Source organism: Sminthopsis crassicaudata, chromosome 6 (genome assembly GCF_048593235.1).
Source record: "Sminthopsis crassicaudata isolate SCR6 chromosome 6, ASM4859323v1, whole genome shotgun sequence".
Lineage (NCBI taxonomy): Eukaryota > Metazoa > Chordata > Mammalia > Dasyuromorphia > Dasyuridae > Sminthopsis > Sminthopsis crassicaudata.
Window position 1 is genome coordinate 183,189,331 of NC_133622.1, and position 24,137 is coordinate 183,213,467.

A 24,137-nucleotide genomic window follows, 5' to 3' on the forward strand; every position below is an offset into this window, starting at 1 on the left:
TATTTATTATGTATAGAGTATTGCTTAAAATGTCAGGGATACATGCAAAAAAAAATGCAAAACAGGTCAAGTTCTCCCATTCTTAGTAGAGAGACACATAGATAAGTTTCAGCTGCAAGTAAGATGGATCCCATAGTCTTTGGGGGTACAGCAGAAAAGCAAATAGTAATTCATCTTCCATAACATCATCTTTACTCATAAAATCATGTCTACATCCATACTGCCAAAGACTTCGGTGGTGAGAATTTTTCTTTGTGATGCTTCACTAGCTGTGACTGTATAACCCACAGGAGCAGTTGCCAAGCTTCATATCCTGTGACCCCTCCCAGGATGATGGGGTCTGGGTTTAGAAGGAGGAAAAGTGATAAGGTGAAAAAGGGGATTACTGTTTCTGCTGTAGCAACTGAAATAATATGTATAAAGCATTTTGCAAACCTTAAAGAACCATGGTTCTATTATTATTGTTATGTGCATGTTAGATACACAATAAACATTTTATCATACCTCATCATACTTCAATCTACTATACTCTGAGTTGCTGAAGGAAAGGGACTGGTCTCATTCACCTTTTGTTCTCACTGTGGGACTAGCCTGTACTAAATTTTAAATGTAGAATTAAATTAGCATCCATGGTTCTACTTCAGGAATCCGTCATTTCATTAGTGGATGTAGCTACAATCCCAATCCTGCCCACCCCAAACTATATTGGATCTATAATTTAAGGGATATTAAAGGCTTTGGGTCTACTAGCTCACTTGCAGTCCCTTATATCAATGCTAAGTCATTGTTTCCAGGAAATGAAATTAAAGTATTTTGCCTCAAAGGGTTAAACTAATACTACTGTTGGGGGTGGGAGTATGATACATACAAAGGGTGAGGGAAAAAATCTGCTCAGTATTGTGAAAATCTTCCTAATATAAGAGTGGAATGCAATGCCTTGAGATGTAGTGAGTTTCCCATTAATGAACGTCTTCATGAAAAGGCTTGATGAGGTAAATCATGCTTTAGTGTTCCCTTTGATTCTGAGATTCCATACTTTAAAGGATCCATGACTTCATCTAGGTAAACTAATTGATTCAGACCACAGGCCATCTGTGATGAAATGCCAATGAGACTTTCCAAGAGTAAAAAGCTAATCCCTGCACATCCCACAATGTCATGACCGATGACCTTCCTGAGAACCCATTCAGCTTAGTAGGATGCTCCAGAGCTGAGTTTTAGCTGGTATAGCCTTTGAACCCAGGGAAATATAGTGAAGCAGTGAAATAGAATCTTGGTGAGATTCCATTATTCTCTAAAATACAAATACATTCACTGAAAGGCAGCACATTAAAACATTCTCAGCTATCAGCAGATTAGCAGAGATCAGGGTCCTGATTTAACAGAATAGGAACTAAGGGATACAACTATGGAATATAGAACATGGCACATTATGAAGAAATATAGAACCAGTGTGGGTCATAAGTATAGGGAGAGAATGGCTATTAGTGAGTAATATCAAGACCCTAGGTGCCTAGGGAGAGAAGAAAGGGCAACAGAAGGGGAGGGAGTGTGTATGAACTCCAGGAGACTATACATTTTTGCCTAAGGCTTTCCCTGACCTTTGTATGGTATAAGGGCCCAGTAATTTAATAATTACAGGAGAAAGAATGCTAGTAATTACTCTGAGCTTGGCTAGTAAATCAAACTTAGAAAGATTAAATATTCCCATAGCAGTACAGCAAATGATACCCTGATTGATAGGGCCAGAATGGGGGAAACTAGGCCATATATCATCTTCCCCATAGAAAAAGTATTGGGGCTGCTTTTAGTCTTTATCCAACAGCAATTACACACTAGATCCTATACAAGATTCTTTCTCAGGCTCAAGTTTTTTAGGCTAGAAGAAGCCTTAGAGATCATGAAAATTAGTGCTATTTACTTGGTGGAGGATAAAATTGAGTTCTAGAAAGAAAAAGTAACTTGTCCAAGCTTACATAGAAGTCAAAAGCAGGATTTTAATCCCCAAGGCAGTAGCAGAGGCAGAATTTTATTTCTTCTCAGAGACAAAATGTCTCCATCTCTCAAGGCACTTAAAATCCAGGAGAAGAAATAAGTTATAGATATAGAGATGTGGGGTCAATTGACCTTAGTTTAGAACCTGCCTTTGCCACTAATAGCTAGCATTTATGTAACTCATTAAGGTTTGCAAAGCAGTTTATATAATTATGTCTAAGAAAGTCACTTCCCTACACTCTTGTCCACAGTATCCCAATTTGTAAAATTAGAATGTCAAAGTAGGTGATTATCTCCAAAGGTCCCTTTCAACTAAAATGTTTTTATTTCCATGGTCTTATGTCTCTTTTAAATTTAATAGTTTGTGTTTGAAAGACCCTTTTGGCTCTGACATGCTAAATTCGAAAGTTGTATTTTGGTACAAGTTAGATACATGGATACTGTGATTGTTTCCCATTCTGATATTCTGTGAATCTGTGATTCTATTTTTCAAGCTTATCAGAGACTCTCTTAAATGTTAACTTCATCATTTTCTCCTTAAACAGCTTCACCATTAATGCCATCTGCTGACTTTTTCTTTATTCATGAGCAATGTTAATGATTAGTTCTATATAACAAATTATTTTATTAGTCAGTTTGGGAATTGTTCAGGCCTCTCTTCTCTCCTTATTTCTACTCCCGGCCTTCATGTCATATCTTTTGCATAGGAAGATGGAGTGGATGGGATAAACCTAAGTGGGTTGAGTATGCTAGCACACTTGATCCATAGGGTCTTTTAACTTTAGTATCTCACTTAGCATTTAGATAGTGAATGAGATACAATGGAACCCAAAAATCAATTCAGGAAGAGGAGATAAAATAATATAATCAATAGTCATTTATGCTAGGTTCCAGGCACTTTGCTAGGTCCTGGGGAATACAAAGACAAAAATTAATCTACCCTAAAGGAGCTCACATTTACACATGTGAAAATATTACTAATGATACAAGAAACCATAGAATGAGCTGAATAAATGGAAGAGACAATAAGTTCTCTTGCATTCAGAAGGAATTATAGAATTTTAGAGCTAGAAGAATCCTTAAAACAGAATAATTGAACTAGAAAAAAACATTAGAACCTATCAATTTCAACATCTTCTTTAACAGGAATGTTCTCTATAATATTCTCCCAAAGTACTAATATAAACTCACACCTTCAAGGAGAGAAAACATTACCTTTTGAGGCATTCCATTCTACTTTTAGATAACTCGTTAATTATTAGGAAACTATTTCTCCTAGTTCTTCACTCTAGAATTAAGAACAAGGAATTCATCTCCCACTGGACTGCCCTCCAAATAAAAGCAACTATCACACATGCCCCAATTGTCTCCTCCAGGCCAAAAACAAACAAACAAACAACCTTCAATTCTCTTAACCAATCATCTCCTCTGTAAAATGTATGTCATGTTGTTAATATTTTAATGTAGTACTGCAGATATAGTCTGATCTTATATGGAAGAGATCTTAAAACATAGGAAGTCAAAAATTGAAGGGACTTTGAAACAGAGAATATTAGAGCTTTAGAAAAGACACCTGGAAGATACTTTGGAACATAGGAGAATTTTCGACCTGGAAGAGCCTGTAGAATGTCAGAGTTGAATAGGACTTTAAAACATGGGAAATTAGAACTTAAAAGAACCTTAGAATATAGGATGTTAGAGGTGGAAGGGAATTTGGAACATAGAATTTTAGAGGTAAAAAGGATTTTAGAACTTAGGATGTTAGAAGTGGAAAGAGCTTTAGAACAAAACATTCTAGAGTAGAAGGGACCTTAGAACACAGGATGTTAGAACTAGAAAGGATATTAAAACATAGAATGTAGTATTGGTCAACCTGCCATCTGGGGGAGGAGGTGGGGGGAAGGAGGGGAAAAATTGGAACAAAAGGTTTGGCAATTATCAATGCTGTAAAATTACCCATGCATGTAACTTGTAAATAAAAAAGCTATAATAAAAAAATTTTTTTAAAAGAACATAGGATGTAAAAGTAGGCAGGAATGTAAAATATAAAATGTTAGATATGGAAGGGACTTTGGAACATAGGAGGATGTTAGACCTAGAAAAGACTGTAGATCATAAGATGAGGTGAATAATACTTTAGAACATAGGAAGTTAGAGTTTAAAGGTGAATGAGATGAGGTGAGATCTTTCAAGACAGTTGTGAAAATCGAGTAAGGCTTCATCTACTTCAGAGTTCGAGTAGGCCTGAAGGACTCTGAAGTTCGAGCAAAGGGCATTGCCTTCCCCTCCTATGACATCTCCCTATTTCATCCAAATATGGGCAACTATGTACTTATTGGTCAAGTTCAATTTCATGGGTAGATCTCCCGTTTAGAATGTAAGACTCTCAGCCAATGAGGGTGAGGGTCAGTGGTGGGAGGGGGCGTTTTGCGTTAGGGATTAAAGGTGCTGTCCTGCCCACAGGAGGCGCTTCCTCTCTTCGATAGTCTACTCGAAGAGTGGGACGCCCTTCTCGCGAGAATGTACAATAAACTTTGCTTTTCTCTAGAGCTCTCTCCAGCTTTTTTTATTAGATGGTGTTCCCTCACCATTTCCGTACCACACAAAGGGACTTTAGAACATAGGATGTTAGAGTTGAAAGGGACTTTGAAACATAGGATATTAGAGGTAAAAAGAATTTTAAAACATGGGATATTGAAATATAAAATGTTAGATCTGGAAGGTCGTTTGGAACATTGGATGTTAAAGCTGGACAAGTCCTTAGAACATAGGATGCTAGAGGTAGAAGAGGACCTTAAAATATAGGATATTAGAGCTGGAAGAACTTTAGAGTATTGAATCTAGAATGTTTGAGCTGGCTAAACTTTATTTAAAGATTATTGGGTCCCACCCCACCTCATTTTATACTTCTAATCAAGCTAGTCTGGGAAGGCTTTGTAGGGGAAATCTCTATCTTAATGAATAGATAAAATTGCAGAGAATTGGCATGCTAAGCTTTAGGATGGGAGGGGTGCATGGAATGACTGCCCTACCAGCAAGGTTAATGGAATAAGGAACATTAGAAAAATAAATGAAGAAAGCATTTTGTCTAGAGTATTGCCTTGCTATCTATAGATTCCTAATGAATAGATTTCAGGGAGTTGATGAACTTTAAGAGAAAAAATAAATCTTTATTTTCATTAATTACTAACTCAAATTAAGCATTTTCTTCAGCTTTTAATTTAAAAAACAAAATAAAATTGATTTTGAGAAAGAGTTAATGGACCTCATCAGAATTTCAAAAGTGTTCAATGCACAACAAGTATTAAAAAATTAGACTATGAGAAAGAGTATAATGGATGAAAAGGTTGGAAAGGGAAAGTAAAATGATTATGGAGGATCTTAAGTGATGGCCTAAATTATTTGGATTTGATGCTGTTGAGAAAGGGACCTAGAGGCCTTGAAATCAGATCTTAGTTCTCCCTGATTTGCCTTGGACAAGCAATTTCCTCTCTTTGGTCCTTAGTTTTTATATTCATTGAACAAGGAGGTTGAATTTGATAATCAGTAAGAAGCCTTCTAGCTCTAAAAATCTGAGTCCTATGGCATAATTATTCACAGCTGGTAGAAAGTTCTAATGGAAGATGGGAATAGAGTAACATTTCTGTATTTCTACATTATCACCTATTTATCCATATTTCCTTTGTCCTCTTTGATCATGAGCTCCTAAGTAGCTTCAATTCAGCTCCTTGTTCTCAGAGGTAGTTAATCATGTTTTAATGCTGTACTTCTGGACTGTTGAGCTGTATCCAATTTTGGAGTCTGACACTTTGGAAGGTTTTGCTGTGTTCCTCTCCACTGTAGAGGAAACAGTGGGATACCCTTAATCATCAGAATTCAGAAATTGGAAACAGCTCAAACAGCCCAAGAGTAACCATGTGGCTAGATCGAAAGACACAAGGAAATACTTAGATAATAGGGTTTCATTTTGTTCTGTACAGCACCAAAGATATTCTTTCCAATGTTGGATAACTGGAGAAGTGCTTAAAGGGATTTCTTTCCTTTAGATATTATTTTTTCTTCAATGAGAAACTTATATTCATACTCAAGTATAAAGGCTAAATTCTGTTAGTTGGTTATTTAATCAACTGTACCTCCTCTGACTAGCATTTCTCAGTCTCTCTGGTACAATTGATAATTGTTTATAATGATGACCCTGAGGCGATTCAAGATTTTGAAATGCCTTCTCAATCATCAAAGAAAGATTCAATTACATTCGATGTCATTTTTGTGCCAAGTATATTTTATTACATCCCAATTCTTTGAAAATTGGCCATCTGTGTATGGTATGGTAGCAGGCACATTTAGTCAGAAGACCTAGTTTCAATTTTTTATTCTGCTACATATTAGCTGGATTTTTTTTAATCATTCAAAGTGTTTGGGCCTTATATGTAAAAGTGTGGTCATCATCTCTGCCAGCTTCAGAGGATTGTTGGGATGGTCAAATGAAATTATACTTTGTAAACTTTTATTTTTGCTTCTTATTAGCAAAAACTGTGCAAATAGGAGCTTTTGCAACCAGTATTTTTATATTTCTAGACTTAAAGAATTGGACCAACAAGATCATCTAGCTCGGGTACCTCAATTTATATTCTTTTAAAATATTTAATAAGTAATGATAAACAATTTACTGAGATAATTATGTCCATTGCAATTAATAACTGTCCTGTTAATTAAATATGACATTCCACTTCTGAAATTAAAAAAGGATAGTTAAATGACTAATTGAAATAAAATAGTAACAACTTTTATTTTAATAGCACCTTAAGGCTTATAGATCACTAATGACTTTCTGTCATTATAATATAGATATAGTAGAAACATTATTTGTGTTTGTGACATGTAAAAAGTTTGAAAGATAGTTTCTGGATGATTAATCATTTTTATAAGTCACACTAGCATATAATTAATAAAATGATATATTAAATATTAAATATAATAAAATAAAATATAAAATATATATTACATATATATGTTATATATATATATATATATGTATATATATAAAATAAAAATAAAATAAATAAAAGGAATAAGCAATATTCTCAAATCCCAAAAACCCGTCATGGAATCCATTCAGTACTTGTATGCCTTTGGAAGAGTGAGTATTTCTGAGGATAACAATCAACTTTAATTGGTTAACAATTAATGAAAATGGTGGGAAGATGATGAAGTAGGTCAAAAAATTCTAAGCTCTCCAGATTTCTCTCACAAACAAAACAAAATTGCCCTTCAGGGCCGACATAGACTGGTGAAAAAAAACAAATAAGACTTGGGCAGAACAGCCAGTCCTCCTGGAATAACCTGGGAAGACTTGAAGAAAAATCCCAAGATTGAACTTTAACCTGATTGAAAGTACAAACACCTCCAAGCTAGCTCCTCTGAAATAGGCAGCAGGACTCCTCAGGCTAGTTGAGTTTGGCTGGAAGCTTAACCCAAACCATGGACAGCAAGAGGAATTGGGAATCTGAGGCTGGGAAGACTGAGGGAACCAGGGCTGATTAGGAACAACAGACTCAGGTGTGTTGCTCAGATGCAGCCCAGGGCAACAAGGAACCAGAACCCAGTGAGTGCAGAGGCAGTGGGGGAAGATCCCTGATGCTTGAAGGAAGGGAGGAGCTTTTAGTTTGGGATTCCAGGTCAGAAGGGAGAGCTGAAATGAAGGTAGAGGCAAAACTCCCCACCAGATAATTAGAGATGCTTTGACTAATAAGTTCTCATAAAAAAAAAAAAAAAAAAAAAAAAAAAAAAAGAAGAGTAGGCAAAGGAAGAAGAACCCAATCATACAAACTTACTAAATAATTAGGAAAGACTAAGACTCATCTTCAGAATGGGACAGTGAAGTTTAAAAACAAAAAGCTTCTTCTACCCCCAAAATAACATTAAATAGCTACCTGCCAAAAAAAAAAATTATAGAACTCAAAAAAGACTTAAAATAATTAAATGAGAGAGATTGAGGAAAAACTAAAAAAAAAAAAATCATTCAAGAAAAATAAGATTATGAATAAAAAGTTAGCCACCTAGAAAAAGAGATACAGAGTTTTAAAGAATAAAATAACTCTTTGAAAATTAGAATTGGGCAAGGGGAAGCCAGTGACGCTTTGAGATTAAGAAATAACAAAACGAATATAAAGAATGGAAAAATAGAAAAGAATGTCAAATACTTTATTTAAAAAATAGATCTGGAGGACAGATCAAAGAGAAAATATAATAATTGGAATACCTGAAAGTAAACAAACAAAACAAAACAATACAAAAAAAAAAAAACTTTGACACAATAATTCAAGATATAATCAGAAATTGTCCTAAGATGATAGAACTTGAGCAGAAAGTAGAATTTTTTTTTAATCTACCTATTATCACCTCAAAGAGATCCTACAAGGGAAAGACATAGAAACATTATTGCTAAATTTTAAAACACCCAGATCAAAAAAATAAATAAATAAATTTATAAGAAACGAACAAAAAAATTTTAATATGCTGGAGTTACAATTTGAATGGTGCAGGATTTATCAGCAAATACAATAAAAGACCGCAAGTCCTGGAATATTATATAGCAACAGTCAAAAGAACTATCTCTGCAGTCAAAAATATGCTATCCAGAAAAGCTAATCTTAATATTAAATGAAAAAATGGACATTTAATAACCTCACAAATTGTCAAGACTTCATCTCAACCAAACACAAACTCAATAGAAAAGTTAATATATAATGAACAGTTAATGAGAATGAATATTATAATGAAGATGAGTTTATTCTAATGAGGGGCTGGGAGATGTGACTTCAATTATTTACTTCCAAATCATAAGTAGAAAATCTAGACAAAGGATCTATAACCCAACTCTCCCAAACCTAATTGAGTAGAGTACAATAGGTCAGAATTCATATAAGATGAAATTCTTTGTAAAGTTTTCTAGCTGGGTGGGGCAACAAATTCACCTAAATAAAATTGTCTAAGTGGGATAAATTTGGGGGAAAGGTCAAAGATCTCCCCAATAACATTTTTGGTAATAGTTTGTCTCAAATGTTAAAAATGCTACAGTTGAGCAGAGATGCTTATGCTGAGACAGAAATAGGTAGAGACAGACACAGAAACAGTGTGTATATGTATGTGTGAGAGAGAGACAGAAATGAGAGACAGAGACATGGTGAGATGACAGAAAGAGACAAGAAACAGAGACAGAGCTAGAAACAGATATAGATGAGCTCCTGGAATTTGGAAAAAATTGTAGCTACATTATCTGAGGTTAACAAGGAAAATTTTCTCTAATGTAGGCATTTCTATGTGTTTCTTTCTCAATATGGTAATAATCAGGAAAATAACTAAAAAGATATTTACATATACTGCCTCTGGGTATCAAGTGTCCTATGGTATGGCTTGGTACTTACTATCCCTAAGGATCAAGCATCAGTGTTCCCTAAAGCTTGAAAAGGAATGAAAAGGATTTTCAGATATATTCCTACAAATGATTCAATATATATATTTGTTCTCAAGCTCTACCCACTACATAAATATATATATATATATATATATATATATATATATATATATATATATATATATATATATATATATATATATATATATATATATATATGCTTGAGAACCTCATCAGAATCTTTTAGTTTTTTTTTTTTCTTCAAATTTATATCTTTTAAAACTCTGAGTTGCTCAATGAGCTCTCTGGGTAGTCACATCTCTGTATTAAAAGAGTTCTCCTTTTTTTATCATGTGAATCATTTATGTTCTTAATTGTCAGAATTTTAATCTTGAAAGTATAAAATAGTTCTGTAGGCGAGAATGAACATAGATAGAAGGGGAGGAAGAGAAAGAGGAAAAAAATAAAGGGAGAAAGGAAGGAAAGAAGGAAGAAAGGGAAAAAAGAAGGAAGGAAGAAGCAAGAGAAAGAATGAAGGAAGGAAGGAGGGAAGGAGGAAGAGAGGGAAGAGAGAAGAAAGGAAGGAAGAAAGGAGGGAGGGAGGAAGGGAAGAAGAAAGAAAGGAAGAAGGAAGAAAAGGAAGGAAAGAGGAAAAGAAGTATAATTGTTTATTATTCATGTCCATATATGATAAAGATTTCAGCTTGGGATCTAATTTTGTACCATTTTTCAGGGTTGGAAAAGGCTCTTTACTCCCTCAGTATTAAGTGTATAGTTTACCGGAAGAACACAAACACTGACTAGTATCTCTTGTTACTTGACTTTACTGTGTAACTTCAGGCAGATCCTATAAGCAATCTGTGCTCCCCAAAAATAAGGGCACCAACTTGTGGGAACAATCACTTTCTTTGATGTATTCTGAGCTCTGTGGATTCAAGGGAGGTTTGGAGATCTTCTGGGAATGCATTTCATAAATTGACATTTCAATACAGGTTTGGCTTTTTGAATAAGAGCTAATTTCTGGTGTATAGGAAGGAACTTCCAAAACTGGAAGGTTAAGTGAGAAGGAGATATCAGGATTGAGAAAGAGAGGGATGTTTCCTGCCAGTTTTCTGAGTCTATGCTCAAAAATTGGCAACAATTGACCACAGTGGTCAAAAGTGAAGAGTAAAGTTTGAAAAGACTTTCTTTTCTCATTTGTAAGATCATTGCATGATTCGTGAAACTTTTAATTTAAGGGAAGACGTAGAATAGCTTAGCCACTCTTAAAGTCAGGAAAACCTGTGCTCAAGTATTATTGAAGACATATACTAAACTCTATGCCTCAGTTTCCTTATCTGTAAAGTGAGGAGTAGAGGTGGAATTGATGGCTTCTAAGGTGCTCACTAGCTATAAATCTATGATCCTCTCACTTTCTGAAACTCTCAATGCCCCAAGAGACTGTAAGATTATAAATTACAGATAAATTATACTCTTAACATCTTTCCTTCTCCTATTCTTCTCCCTCCCTCAAAATATATCTATAATATATAATTTATATATGTATATTGTGCATATGTATATATAGTGTAGTAGAGAAAGCATTAGGTTCTAAATCATGAAGGCTTGAGTTCAAATCCAATTGAAGATACTACTTTGATGTCCCAAGCAAGTCATTTCAATTCCCTAAATTTTGAGTTTTATCTGTAAAGTGAGGAAGGTGGATTCACTGACCTCTAAGGTCACTTTCAGCTCTCAATTTAGCAGCAGAAGATTTGGTCACTAGGGAATGGATTTTATCTAGCAATAAATAGCAGCTCTTTAAACCATTCACTTAACTGTAGGGAGATTTTAATCTGCTTCCATGAAGGGAGCACCTGATGAAAGTGTAGATCACTTAAGTAGGCTCTAGGTGTGTTATTATCAACATCATGAAGAGCATGGTAAAGTTGGGAGGGCTAAGGGACTAAATACTTAGGTAAAAATACTGCCTCTGATACTTAGTAGCTGTGTGACTATAGGCAAGTAACTGAAACTCTCTCAGCCTCAGTTTGAAATCAGTTTGCTTTGCAAACTTTGTGAGTCTATATAAATGTCACCTATGGCATGATCTTACTCAAAAGTTAAATCTTTTATCTTATTTTCTTCTCCTCCAAGCCTGATTGCCATCTTCACTTGCACCTCCGATGGGCAGACAATCCATATGTGTCAGGCACTGTGCATACCAAGGACACAGCACCTGGTCTGATCATGGGAGCAGGTAAGTAACTTAAGGGTCTTCCCTTCTCCTCCTCTTCCTTCTCTACCATTTTTTTTTCATATCTCTCTCTCTCTCTCTCTCTCTCTCTCTCTCGCTCTCGCTCTCGCTCTCTCTCTTGCTCTTGCTCTTGCTCTCTCTCTCACTCTCTCTCTCTCTGGCTCTCTCTCTCTCTCTCTCTGGCTCTCTCTCTCTCTCTCTCTCTCTCTCTCTCTCTCTCTCTCTCTCTCTCTCTCTCTCTCTCTCTCTCTCTCCCCTCCTCCTCCTCCCTCCATCCATCCATCCTTCTCTGTCTGTCTGTCTCTTTCTCTCTGTCTCTCTTTGAGTGTGTATTTCTGTATCCCCCCACCCTGAGAAGTATAACTTCACCTTAGATCTTCTCATAGTATTTATCATGAGGATTAGCTGAGAGGTTTCCAGTCAGGAATTAAAATTTCCAGTGGGGGGAAACCTGAAGGCAAAATGTCAGCCAACAAATGAGAAGATTTCAGCCTTAAACTTGATTCACTAAGGTGCTTTTGGGTGCCAGAATAAGGATTAATCTCTGTCCCAGTGGTCAGGAAATGAGATTCTCTACTGCAAGTTTAATAATAATTTTAAAAAGTGACAGAGATATCAATAAGAAAGAAACAAGGCACAAGACATGCAAGGAGGAAAAGAAATGTAATAATAACAATTGCTCACATCTTTATGGCATTCCAAAGTTCCAATTGCCACCCTCATAATGATTCTGTGTGACGGATAATAAGAATATGATGATCCCCACTTTACAGAGGAGGAGCTTTAATTTCAGACATTGGCCACTAAGTAGTATAATAAATTGACTAGAATTGTCAAGAAAACTTGGTAAAGATTCTACTTCTAACACTTACTACCTGTGTGATCTCCTGAGCAAGTCACTTAACCTCTGCTTACCTTAGTTTTCTCACTAGTAAAATGGGAATAACATTGATACCTACCTCTAGGGGTTGTTCTAAGGTTTGAGTTAAATAAAATAAACTATATAAGTGCTTTGCAAACCTTAAAATGCTATACAAAAATAATTGTTGTTATTATTGTTAATAATAATAACAATGGTAACTCACTCAGAATCATGTTACTGTCCGAATTGGAATTTAAACCCAGATCTCCTGACCAAATTCTAGCACTCTCCATTGCCATCACATTATAAGCATCATCATCATCAGACATTTGCAAAACTTAGAATAAGATTTATTTTAGATATAGGAGTGATTAAGTAAAATGAAAATCTAAGATGGTATATTCTCAAATTTTGTGTGACTTTGAATAAATCCAAATACCTCCCTGGGACTTAATTTCATTTTCTGTAAAATCAGAAGTTTGTACTCTATCTCTGAGGCCTCTTTTCAGTCTCATATTCTATGCTTTGTCCTTTTCTCTATTGAATCTCTACCCATCTCATAAACCCAGTTTAAGTGGCTCCTCCTTAGTACTGCATCACTTTAATGCATTCATCAATAATATTATGTAGTATCTCTATGTATGTTATCAGATCCTCCTCCTAGAACATTACCTCTGTAAAAATAGATTTTGTGTCCCCTCTAGCACCTAGTACAGAGTGCCCTCCACATAGTAGGTGCTTAAGAAACATTTATTGCATTTGATTAATTTGTCTCTAAATTCCCTTCCAGCTCAAATGCTTTATGATTCTGTGGTTGCTTATAATGCCTTGAGCTATTTCAGGAAACTGCAAATGCCAGACACCTTCTACAAAACAATCCATAATTACCATGGTGACTTCTCTCTATTGCCAATTATTATAGAGCATGAATGTGTCCAAAGTACATTTCATTTAAGAGGTAGACATTTCTACACTTTTAAAATAAATATTCTGTACTTGTGTTCCTGGCAATAAACCTAAAATTCTCTTTCTTTGTCAAGTTCAAACCCTATATAGCATTGCACCCAAGATGCTTGGGACAGTATTATTAATATAGTCCTTATATATAGAAGTCTAGAAGTGGAAGTAACCTTAGAGATAATTTCATCCAAATGACCTTAGTTTGTTTAGATTTCAAAAAATACACACAGGTATTTAGTTAGTTAGATCTGGGAAGGTCTCTAGAACATGAAATGTTACAACAGTCAGTAGAATGTCAGAGCTAGAAGGGGTCTTACTTAGAATGTTATGGCTGGAAGAGTCTTAGAATATAGAATGTTGTAGGTGGAAGGAACTCTAGAAAATAGTGTCAAATATAGAAGTCTTTAATATTAATAAATAATAATAGTTACCATTTATATAGTACCTACCATGTGCCACACACTGTACTAAGCAAGCATTTTCCAAATATTGTCTAATTCGATCCTCAGACCAATCATGGGTGAGAAGGACTATTATTATCTTCATTTTTACAATTGAGGAAACTAAGACTAATAGTGATGTGCCCAGAATCACAAGAACAGCTAAATGGCAAAGTAGATAACGCTCTAGGGACGAAGTCAGGAAGACCTGAGTTCAAAATTAGCCTCAGACATTTACAGGCTATGTGACTCTGGACTTAACCATGTTTGCCTCAGTTTCCTCTTCTGTAAAATTAACTAGAGAAGAAAATGACAAACTACTTTACTATTTCCAAGAAAACTCCAAATGGAGATTGAAACAACTAAGCCACAACTACCAGAGTCATACAGCTAGTAAGTGTCTGAATGCCAACAAGATAATAGTATGATATGGTGGATAGAGCACTGGTCTCTGGTCTAGTGGCTTGGGTTCAGTTTTTGTTTCTGTTGCTTTCTGATGGTATAACCCTAATTATGAGTCCATTGCAATCCTTGAGCCTCAGTTTCCCCATCCATAAAATGAGGATAATAAGATTTGTACTACTCACATTACAAGAAATTGAGGATTAAAAATGACAGGGCACAGCCAAAATTATACATCTGGTAAAACATAGTCAAAATTCAAACCAAAGACTTGTGATTTCTAAGATCAGTCCATTTCCTCCTCTAAAATGTGACTGCCTTGAAGAGAAAGCTTTGGATCTTGAATTGTATCTTTCACAATATTCAACACATAGTTGGCATTCTATAATATCTGTTAATTGTTTAATTGCCATTGACAAATTACTGCTGATTAACGGATAAGTCTTAGACCTGTAATTTCATTAGTATAGGAACTGTTTGGTGAAGAAACCTACAATGGTCAAGCTGGAACTTTTGTTCTTATAGAATTGCCTTAAAAGTTCAATGACTTTCTAGGATCATACAGCTAATGCGTGTCAGAAAAGACTTTGAGCCCAGGTCTCCCTAGATTTTAGGTCAGCTCTGTTGTTGTTTGTCCTTCATTCTCAAAGATAACCAGGGAGATGACACCATGAGATGCAAGTTAATTGGATTTGAGGAAGGGAGAACTGTGCTAGGTACCAGCCTCATTTTCTCCTCTGGAATCCTCTGGGTCAGTGACTAGATACAGGTTAGGTCTACTGAAAAAAACCCTAGATGAGATCAGCTTTCCCTTTACCAATGGTAACATTTGAAGGCTTAAGCACTTCTCTGAAAGTGGATCATGGTATCAAAGATCTAAAATGAAAGGGACCTTGGAAGCCTCATTTTATAGATGAGGAAATTCAGACCCAGTAAGATTAACTAGCTTTCCCAAAGTCACACATATAGTAAGTTTCACAGGTGAGATTTACACCCAGGGTTTCTGATGCTAGAGCTAGAGATTTTTCCACTGTATTATACAGCTTCCCATCTCAACATCCTTAGACTCTACTGGATTTGACAATTGTTTTAGGTTAATAAGAAGCCTTAGTCTTCTTGGGCAAAACCATCTAATGAGCTCCCAAGGCTTTTCTTATGAACTTGCCCTTTGGGGTTCCCTGTGATAGGAAGACCACTAGGAATTAAGGTCTTGGTTGCAGAGATGACTTCTAATACATATACATATATATACATATATATACATATATATATATATATATATATATATACATATATATATATATATATATATATAAACTCAAGTGTCATCCCAAATTTAGAGAAAATCACTAAGGTCCTCCCTAACTTGTTCTACCACTCCATGCTTCTATCACTTCTAGGTAGCTATAATCCTATTTTATCGTATTATAAACTGGTGTTGTAAGTGAGTTTGGGAAAGAAGAAAAATTGAAATAAAATCAAGCAAAGGAATCAGTATTTCCCTGGGTCTAGAGAGGAGGATGAGTTCTTTGAAAGCAAGTAACCCATGTCTAGGACAGAAACAAAGGGACTAATAGTAGAAAAAGAAAGAAATTTACCCAATAACTTCATTCACATATTTAAAAGGAATAGCAAGTTGTACACAATAAATTTCCAGTTTCATGAGCAATCATCTATTTTTTAAAAATTTATAATGTTATGAAAATGCTTATTTTATTCTATAACTTTAAAATAAATTTTTTAAAAAAGAAAAAAAAAAGTATTTAGCCCAAATACTTTTAGAAATGAAGAAACTGGGTTACATAAATAACACAGTAGATAGAGCACCACTCTGGAATCAACAAGACCTGAGTCCAAATGTGGCCTCAGATACTTAACACTTAATAATTGTGTGACCTTGGGCAAGTTACTTAACCATAATTGCCTGGCAAAAAGAAAAAAAAAAGTAAGAAACTGGAACTCATTGAGATAGAAAGTCACTCAGCAAGCAATCAAAATACTTATGAAAACCCCTTAAGATCCATCAGCCAGCTGATACACATATTAAGTACAACTACACAGTATATTAAATATGACCACAGACTTCTGAATTTTCTCACCTCTATATATAAAGTGTTCCATTTAAGACAGAACTCATTTTGCCTCAGGACTAACAGATCTGAATTTTAAGTGACTATTTTGAATGGCGAGCTAATTTGGAAACTATAAATAATCAACTAAAACACCAAAGCAAGATTTGAATATCTTCATTATTTGAAACCCAGGTGTTTGAAATCATGAAAAAAAAAACCATTTCAGTCACCCCCAGAGAGCAATAATAATCTTTGAGAATCTTCAAGTAAGTTGAATAAAATCTTATTAGTCATTCTCAACTAAGAATTTGTTTCCAAATAATCCTCCTCAAAGGCCCATAATATGATTCTACCTTCCCATTTGCTTCTGCTATATTTTGACCTTTGCAAAAAGCGTTATCTTTCTATGACCAGAATTATGTGACATAGATCAATAGATGTGTAAATTTGTTTTACTTTCATAGCCCAGTCTGCAAAGGGCTTTTCTCTGAAGATGTTCAAAGGTTGGGACAATTGGGTATAGTGAGCAGAAATCTGCATCTGAGTCCCAAGATTTGGGTTATTGTCTCCAGTTCTGCCACTGACTCAATCTAGGTTTTAAGGCTTTCCAAAATCTAGGCCCTACTTATATATTGATGTTATTCATTTCCTTCTTTAGCTCATTTTTATAGATAAGAAACGGAGGCAAGCTGGATTAAGTGACCTGCCCAGAGTCACACCTGATTCCACATTATTCCCTTTCACAAATACTACATTCCAGCTAAAACCATTCTACAAGTTAACCCTAAATTCAATTTACCATCTGCTGCCTCCTCCATGCATTTACTCAAACTCACTCTATATCTGGACTGCTCTTCATATTTTTCCCTGCCCCTAAGAATCTTTATTTTTTTTCAGAGTTCAACTCTTGGATCACTTTTTTGAAGCCTTCCCTAATTTTTCCCTTTTATTAGTATTGGATCCCTCCTCATTTTTTCCTAGTATTACACTTATTTGTGTTTGCTGAAACCTAAAAGTTTAATATTCATTTCCAAAGGACAGAAATTGTTTCATTGTTATTTCTTTATAATGCTAGGTTTTATTTTCTTCTCCTTTCATATATACAATAAACCAAAGAACAAATTCTCTTTTAAAAGCTACACAATCTTATTGTGAAAACTAACCATAACGCCTTGCAAATTTTAGATAAGAGTTATGATTTCACTACTATAGGAATTTTCCAGTTAATGCTGCTTCTATCAATCAGTTGGCATTATCTATATAATCTTTGAGAGTTGCCTAGGGTTCTAAGCAGTTAAATGATTTTCCAGTAATTCTGCTTTTATCAATCAGTTGGCAATATCTGTATAGTCTTTGAGAGTTGCCTAGGGTACTAAGAAGCTAAGTGATTTGTCCAATTTCACTGCTAGTGTATATCAAAAGTATACCTTGAACCCACGTGTACCTGATTCCAAAGCTGGCTATCCAATCTGGTACTCCAAACTACCTTGTATACAGTAAGTGCTTAATGAATGTTTATTGACTTGAACTGTTGAACTTGCTTATGTCTGTATATGTATGGTCTATATCAGATTTCTTGCCTTCTCAAATTGGGGGGAAGAGAGAAAGGAAGAAAATTCGGTACTCACAATTTTCAGAAAATTAATTTTTTAAATTTATTTACATCTAATTGAGAAAAAATAAAAAGAAACTAGTAGAAAAATAAAGAATGAGGCTGCATAGGGGGGAAAACTTGCTTCAAGGCCTCTGCAAAAACAAATAAATTACTTTGTGTCACAATTTTCTTTTGTATAAAGTGGGAAGTTTGGACAAGAGGATAATGATAGTTTATACTTATAGCAATCTTTATAGTTCATATAAATAACCTCTGAGGTAAGAAAAAGATTATTATCAACTCCATTTTCCAGTTGAAGAAACTGAGGCTTACTAAGTTTAAGTTTCTTGTTCAAGATAACACGCAAATAGTCAGTGAAGTGGCAGAAAAAAGGATGGGTCACCAAGTTTTCTGACTTCCAGTCCATTGCTCTTGGCCAGCTACTGTGACTGGGTTATTTTTTAACATCTGGGAGCTTCCAGTTTTAGTCCCGGCTCTCCCACTATCTGCTTCCCACAGTGAATCCCTGGTTGGAGATGATTTTCATTCAATGCCTGGCCTCCTTCTGGCCTGGGAAATCAAGCGCAGAGTACCCAGCGCCCACTTGCACACATCTAGGTCATTAATTAGGACTACCTTGAACACTCTGGCTGCATGCGAAATGGTTCAATTGGCACTTAACATTCCCTGCATCTGCCTGTGCTGGTTTTGTATTACACACTCTGCTCCTCTGCAGTGTGGGGAGATTGTTTGTTATGATTCCTGTGGTAGAAGATGCAGGGATGCCGGCTCTGGGGATCGAAGAGAAAGTCTTTCCCCAGTTCAGGGCATGTGGTTTTTGTCCTCTGGGCTTCATCTATTTAACCTGGTTTATTCAATTAGGGGTTGATAGAGCCTACCCTTCCCCACAAGACTGAGATCTCTAAGGATGAATATAGACACTTCTTCCATTTTAAAAATCATCTATTTAAAGTTCTCCACTATCTCCCCTCCCCACTTCACAGCCAAAGACAAGGTCCGGTTTGTAAAAATGAGACTGAGCCCAACCCAGCCCAGAAGGCCAACAGATTTGGCAAGATTGGAAAGGGAATTGGGAATGAATTCCAGAGGCATGGGTCTGTGGGAGGAATTCTGTGTGGGAAATTACCCCATCACCTGGTTTTCATTTGGAACCATAAATATATTGTGGTCAGTCTGTTTGAAATCAGCCAAAACGTCCTTCCCAGTGAGCCAAAATTTGGGGATATCCAGTGAGAATATGAGTAAGTGACTTCCTCCCAAAGTGCCTTTTTCATTTCGGAAGAACAGATATGTGTAATGAAGAAGCCTGAGATTTCTTGCTCCTCCCTCTTCCTTCCTAAATCCTTAATATATCAGCTTAATCTCACCCAAACTTATAATAATAATGATATATCATTGCTAATAATATAATAATAATAATAACAGCTAGCATTTAGCACTTTGAAATTTACAAAGTGCTTGCAAATATTATCTCATTTTATCCTCACAATAACCAATACAATAGTACCATTACTATTATTCATACTGTACAAATGAAGAAACTCAAACTGACAGAAGCTAGGTGTTTTGCTAGGTTACAAGTCTGTGATCAATTTGTCTGAGTCTAGATTTGAACTTAAATTCAAAGTTTGATACTTCAGAGTAAAATGAAAATTCTTTAAGGACAAAGATTGTTTTATCTATTAGTTTTTAATCTCTAGCACCCTAGCCTAGTACCTTTTCCATAGTAGGTACTTAATATTGAATCCAGTTATTTAATTTCATGTGCCCTTGTGACTGTGATTCTTATCACTATAAATTACGATCTCTATACCTTGTTATGTGTTTTCCATAATCCTTTGTGCCTTTCCATACATCATGGATTGCCAGTTCCTTATATAGCACATCTGGTACTGAGATGGTAGGATCCAAAGATGGTGATTTCAATATGATTATAGAAGAGATCACTATAAATATTATGTTAAATCTTTTTTTTTTCCATTTCACATTTACTTGTTAAACTCATTCCACTTCTATCTGCAAATGCTTTGGGGCTAATCTTTGTTCAATTAGTAGTCACATCAGGTTTTCCATTGGTTCATGTTTCCCTTCTCTACTTTTGCTCTTCATTCAAGTACAGCTGCTCATAATCTTGATCCTTTCTTTAATTTAATATTGTTTTGATCTCTAACCAATCCATGATCTAGCTTCATGAACATTTTTCTATTCCTACTACCTCAATAACCTCTGAATTCCGTATGTTCAAATATACTCATTTTTCCCATGAAATTCATTATGGCTCTATTCTTAAATAAGATAGTTATTGTAGATTGAAGGCTGGAAACTTCTGGGTTAATTATTTATCTTTGGCTTCTTTCCTTTGTTGACTCCCAAAATATCTTGGGGTATTGTTTTCTAACAATATTATTTGTCTTCTTATACTTACTTCCTCCCTCCAAACTCCCTTGAGGAAGTTTTGGGAAGTTTGAGGAAGAAGGGAAAGGGAAAGGGCCAGGCACTGTGCTAAGCACTTTGCAGGTAGTATCTCATTTGATCCTGACAACAACCCTGGGAGGTGGATGCTGTTACTTCCTTTTTTATAGTTGAAGAAACTAACATTAAGAGAGGATGTATGACTTTTACAGCTAGTAAGTATCTGAAGCTGGATTTGAATTCAAATTTTCCTGGCTCCAAGCTCAGAGTTCTCTCCATGGACTCAATCACTTGTTTCCCATTTCCTATCATCAACATTCCTTTTGAACTTCTTTTGCCTTTTCCCTTAAATCTCTATGGATTCCTTCTCCCTTCTCCTACCTCACCCCCATTTTTTATCTTCCTTTTGTGTATTATCTTTTTGTAACCTGAGGGTAGGAACTACATATATATATATATATATATATATATATATATATATATATATATATATATATATACATATATATACATATATATACATATATATATGTATATATATATATATATATGTACATATATGTATTTATATAAATTTCTATTTGTCCCAGAAATACTTAATAAATGTTTATGGACTAACCAACTTATTATTGCACTCCCTAAAATCCACTCACTATTGTCACCAAATAATAGGATATATTCCTATAACTTCTAAGCTGCTAGTATGCAAATTCTTCATTGACTTTCTCTACTTTGACACTTTCAGTTTCATATATTTATAAATCATGGCATGCTATTCACTTGCAATCATGGTGGCTGCTTACAAAATAAGATGATCAAATATCCCTTCAAATGATATTTCTTATTGCAAGTTTCTTTTTTTTTCCTCTCTGAAGAACTATCCTTCAGTTTACCTGCAACTACTCTTGGGTTTCTAGTTTTACTTACAGTAAGAATATTATTGGATGGAGTTCATTAACTCCAATAAGATATCAATTTCTTGGTCATCAAACAAGGTTTTTCCATTCAGAGTACCAACAATTAAATGAATGTGTTGACAACTGGGGACAATGTGATTCTTAGAAATTGTCTCCTCCTCTTCTTATTTTGCTGCTTTCAGTAGTCTGTACAATCTAAGTCCTTGTTAATGTTGATTTAATTCCTCTTAAAGATCTAATATTTATAATAATAATATTAATAATAATTATACAGATTTAGATAATAATAATGATAATAGAGAAACAGCATGACATAGTAGATAGCTGACTAATTCCAAAAGAATTGCTTAACTTTTCAGTGCCCCAGGCAATTCTAGAAAACTATAAGTTGAGAAAAAAGGTGCTGATCTTGCATTGAAGAGAAAATGATAATAACAGTAATCACAAGTATTTATATCCTGCGTTATGATTACAAATCATTTTACATATATTATCTTATTTGGGCCTTATAGCAGCCTCGAATAAAATGATAAACAGGAACCAGACCTATATGATTTCATAATTATAGGTAACTCCCAGGTGAGAAAACTCCCTCCACCATTTCAGGTTGGCACCTTCTTCCATATTTCTAGTCTTACAATGTTGCCTAGAATGCTGAGAGTGCCTTGTCCATAGTTATAGGACTATATATATATATATATATATATATATATATATATGTTTATTTGTTTGTTTGCTTGCTTGTTTGTTTGTTTTATTTTTCAAAGCATTGAACTAAAGATCTGTTTTGAATTATAATTTTATCACTTCCCAGCTGTGTGACTCAGGACTAGTCTCTATAATACAATATGTTATAATATGATAATTCTGCTCTTCCTTTATATTGCCTGCCAAAACAGTCCTCATATATAATGGTCCTGTAACTCTCTATATAGAGTTTACATATATATATATATATATATATATATATATATATATATATAAAGAGAGAGAGAGAGAGGAAGGAGGGGGGGGAGGAAGAGGGAGAGGGAGAAGGAATTATAGGACTGAGGCAGGTCTTGAATCAGATTTGTCTACTTATGTAACCAATACTCTAGAACAACAATCATTATCCTCATTGTACAGATGAGAATACTGTGGCTTGAAGGAATAAAGTGACTTGTCCAAGATTACAGAGGTAGCAAATGGAAGAACTGAATATCGAAGCCAGCTATCCTGACTTCTCAACCATTTTTCTTGCCTCTACCTTTTATATTGAATTACTCGATTAGAAAGATTATGCTCTTTTCTTAATTATCATAGGAGCTGAATAGGCTATTCCTAGATGAAACTTCATATGAAACTTCATATGAATGCAGTTTATAGATGAACTTCAGCTATTTTCTGACAAACCACTGGTTTCCTGACAACCTGTTCCTAATTCCTACTGGATAGAGATCAGAAACAGTGGCTCCCACCCACTATTTCCTCTCAGAACTAGTCAGTCATTGCTGTCCCTACACCCTACTCCCTCTTTTCTCCCAAAGGGTCTCCACAAAGAGCAGTCAATTGGCCATGTTAACTCTTCCTCTTCTGCTACTTTATAGAGTATGAAGAAGGAAATTTTTCTTTGCATTCCTAGGGAAAGAAAAGAATATCTCCTAGGTATAATATTACACCCTTTTCTTCTCTGATGTTTAAGTTACAGCTCTTCTGCTCTTCCTTGGGGAATTGGTTCCTTTCAATCACACCTGCCATCTTTCTTTTCTTCCCATCTCAGTGAACTGCAGCCCTCATGACCATGTAAAAGCCTGAGCCCCCAGAACATTGCTGTCTCTTCCTCGGCAGTGATAGGAACTCACGATCTCCCCAAGCACCCTCAGCCAGTTTTTAGACAACCCCCAGTGTTGGGAAGTTCTCCATATTAAGCTGAAACTTAACTCTTTAACTTCCATCAAGGGTCTTACTTCTTTCCTCTGAGGCCAAACTGAAAAAGAAAAGTCAAATCCCTTTCTCCATTACAGTCCTTCAGATATTTGAAGACTGATTTCAAGCCCCCTGCCAGAACAGTCCCCATGCAACAGGGTTTCCTAACCCTTTAATATCCAGCTCACCTTTCACTGGACTAGGGCTTCCTTCCTAACTCAGAGGCCCTAGCCCCCCAAGAGAGTGTGGGATAAATTACAAAGCATCCATGAACTTTGAGGTGGAAAAAACATCTTTATTTTCACTGACTTTTGGTTTTCCTTATTATCCTAGATAGTTTATTTTATGTATTTTTAGAGCATTATTCTAAAAAAGGCTTCTCTCAACTGCCATAAGAGAAAGGTTGGGAATCCTTGCTATAGATACAATTCATTTTGTCAGTTTCCCTTATGTTCTTACCCATCTGCCAATTAATTGCTAAGAAATTATGAAAGAAAAATTTAAAGTGTTATCTCACCCCTGTCTATTTGCATTCTAAAGGGGGTTGAAAGGGGGTGAGCTGAAAGACTGAAAATCTCAGGAACAGAAAGGAATTCCTAGCACTATGACAGGCAATCAAGGGGAGATTTTTGAGCTCAGTGGAATTAAATAATACCATGTAGGTCTTCATCTTCTCCATCAGTTTTTAAAGCAGATTCAGAGCATAAAGGATAGTTTTTCTGTTTTGTTTTATTTTTCAAAGCATTGAAATAAAGATCTGCTTTGAATTGTAATTTTATTACTTCCTAGCTGTGTGACTCAGGGCTGGTCTCTACAATACAATATGTTACAATATGATAATTCTGCTCTTCCTTTATATCTTTGCTTCCCTGGAGCTTATTATGCTTCTTGACATGTGGCAGGC

General features: G+C 35.2%; 1 protein-coding gene across 5 annotated transcripts in view; it reads left to right on the forward strand.

Annotated features, from left to right (window-relative positions):
• The window catches only part of SORCS2 (sortilin related VPS10 domain containing receptor 2), a 1,204,963-nt gene that overhangs the window by 1,052,184 nt on the left and 128,642 nt on the right, over positions 1–24,137 (forward strand). For all 5 annotated transcript variants that reach the window (XR_012483510.1, XM_074275474.1, XM_074275475.1 and 2 more), the window contains exon 11: positions 11,549–11,651. Coding sequence is in view for 4 of the 5 variants with exons in the window: in XM_074275474.1 (XP_074131575.1) it covers positions 11,549–11,651 (103 nt within the window). In the remaining variant the exon portion in view is untranslated. The remainder of the gene's footprint in view (positions 1–11,548; positions 11,652–24,137) is intronic.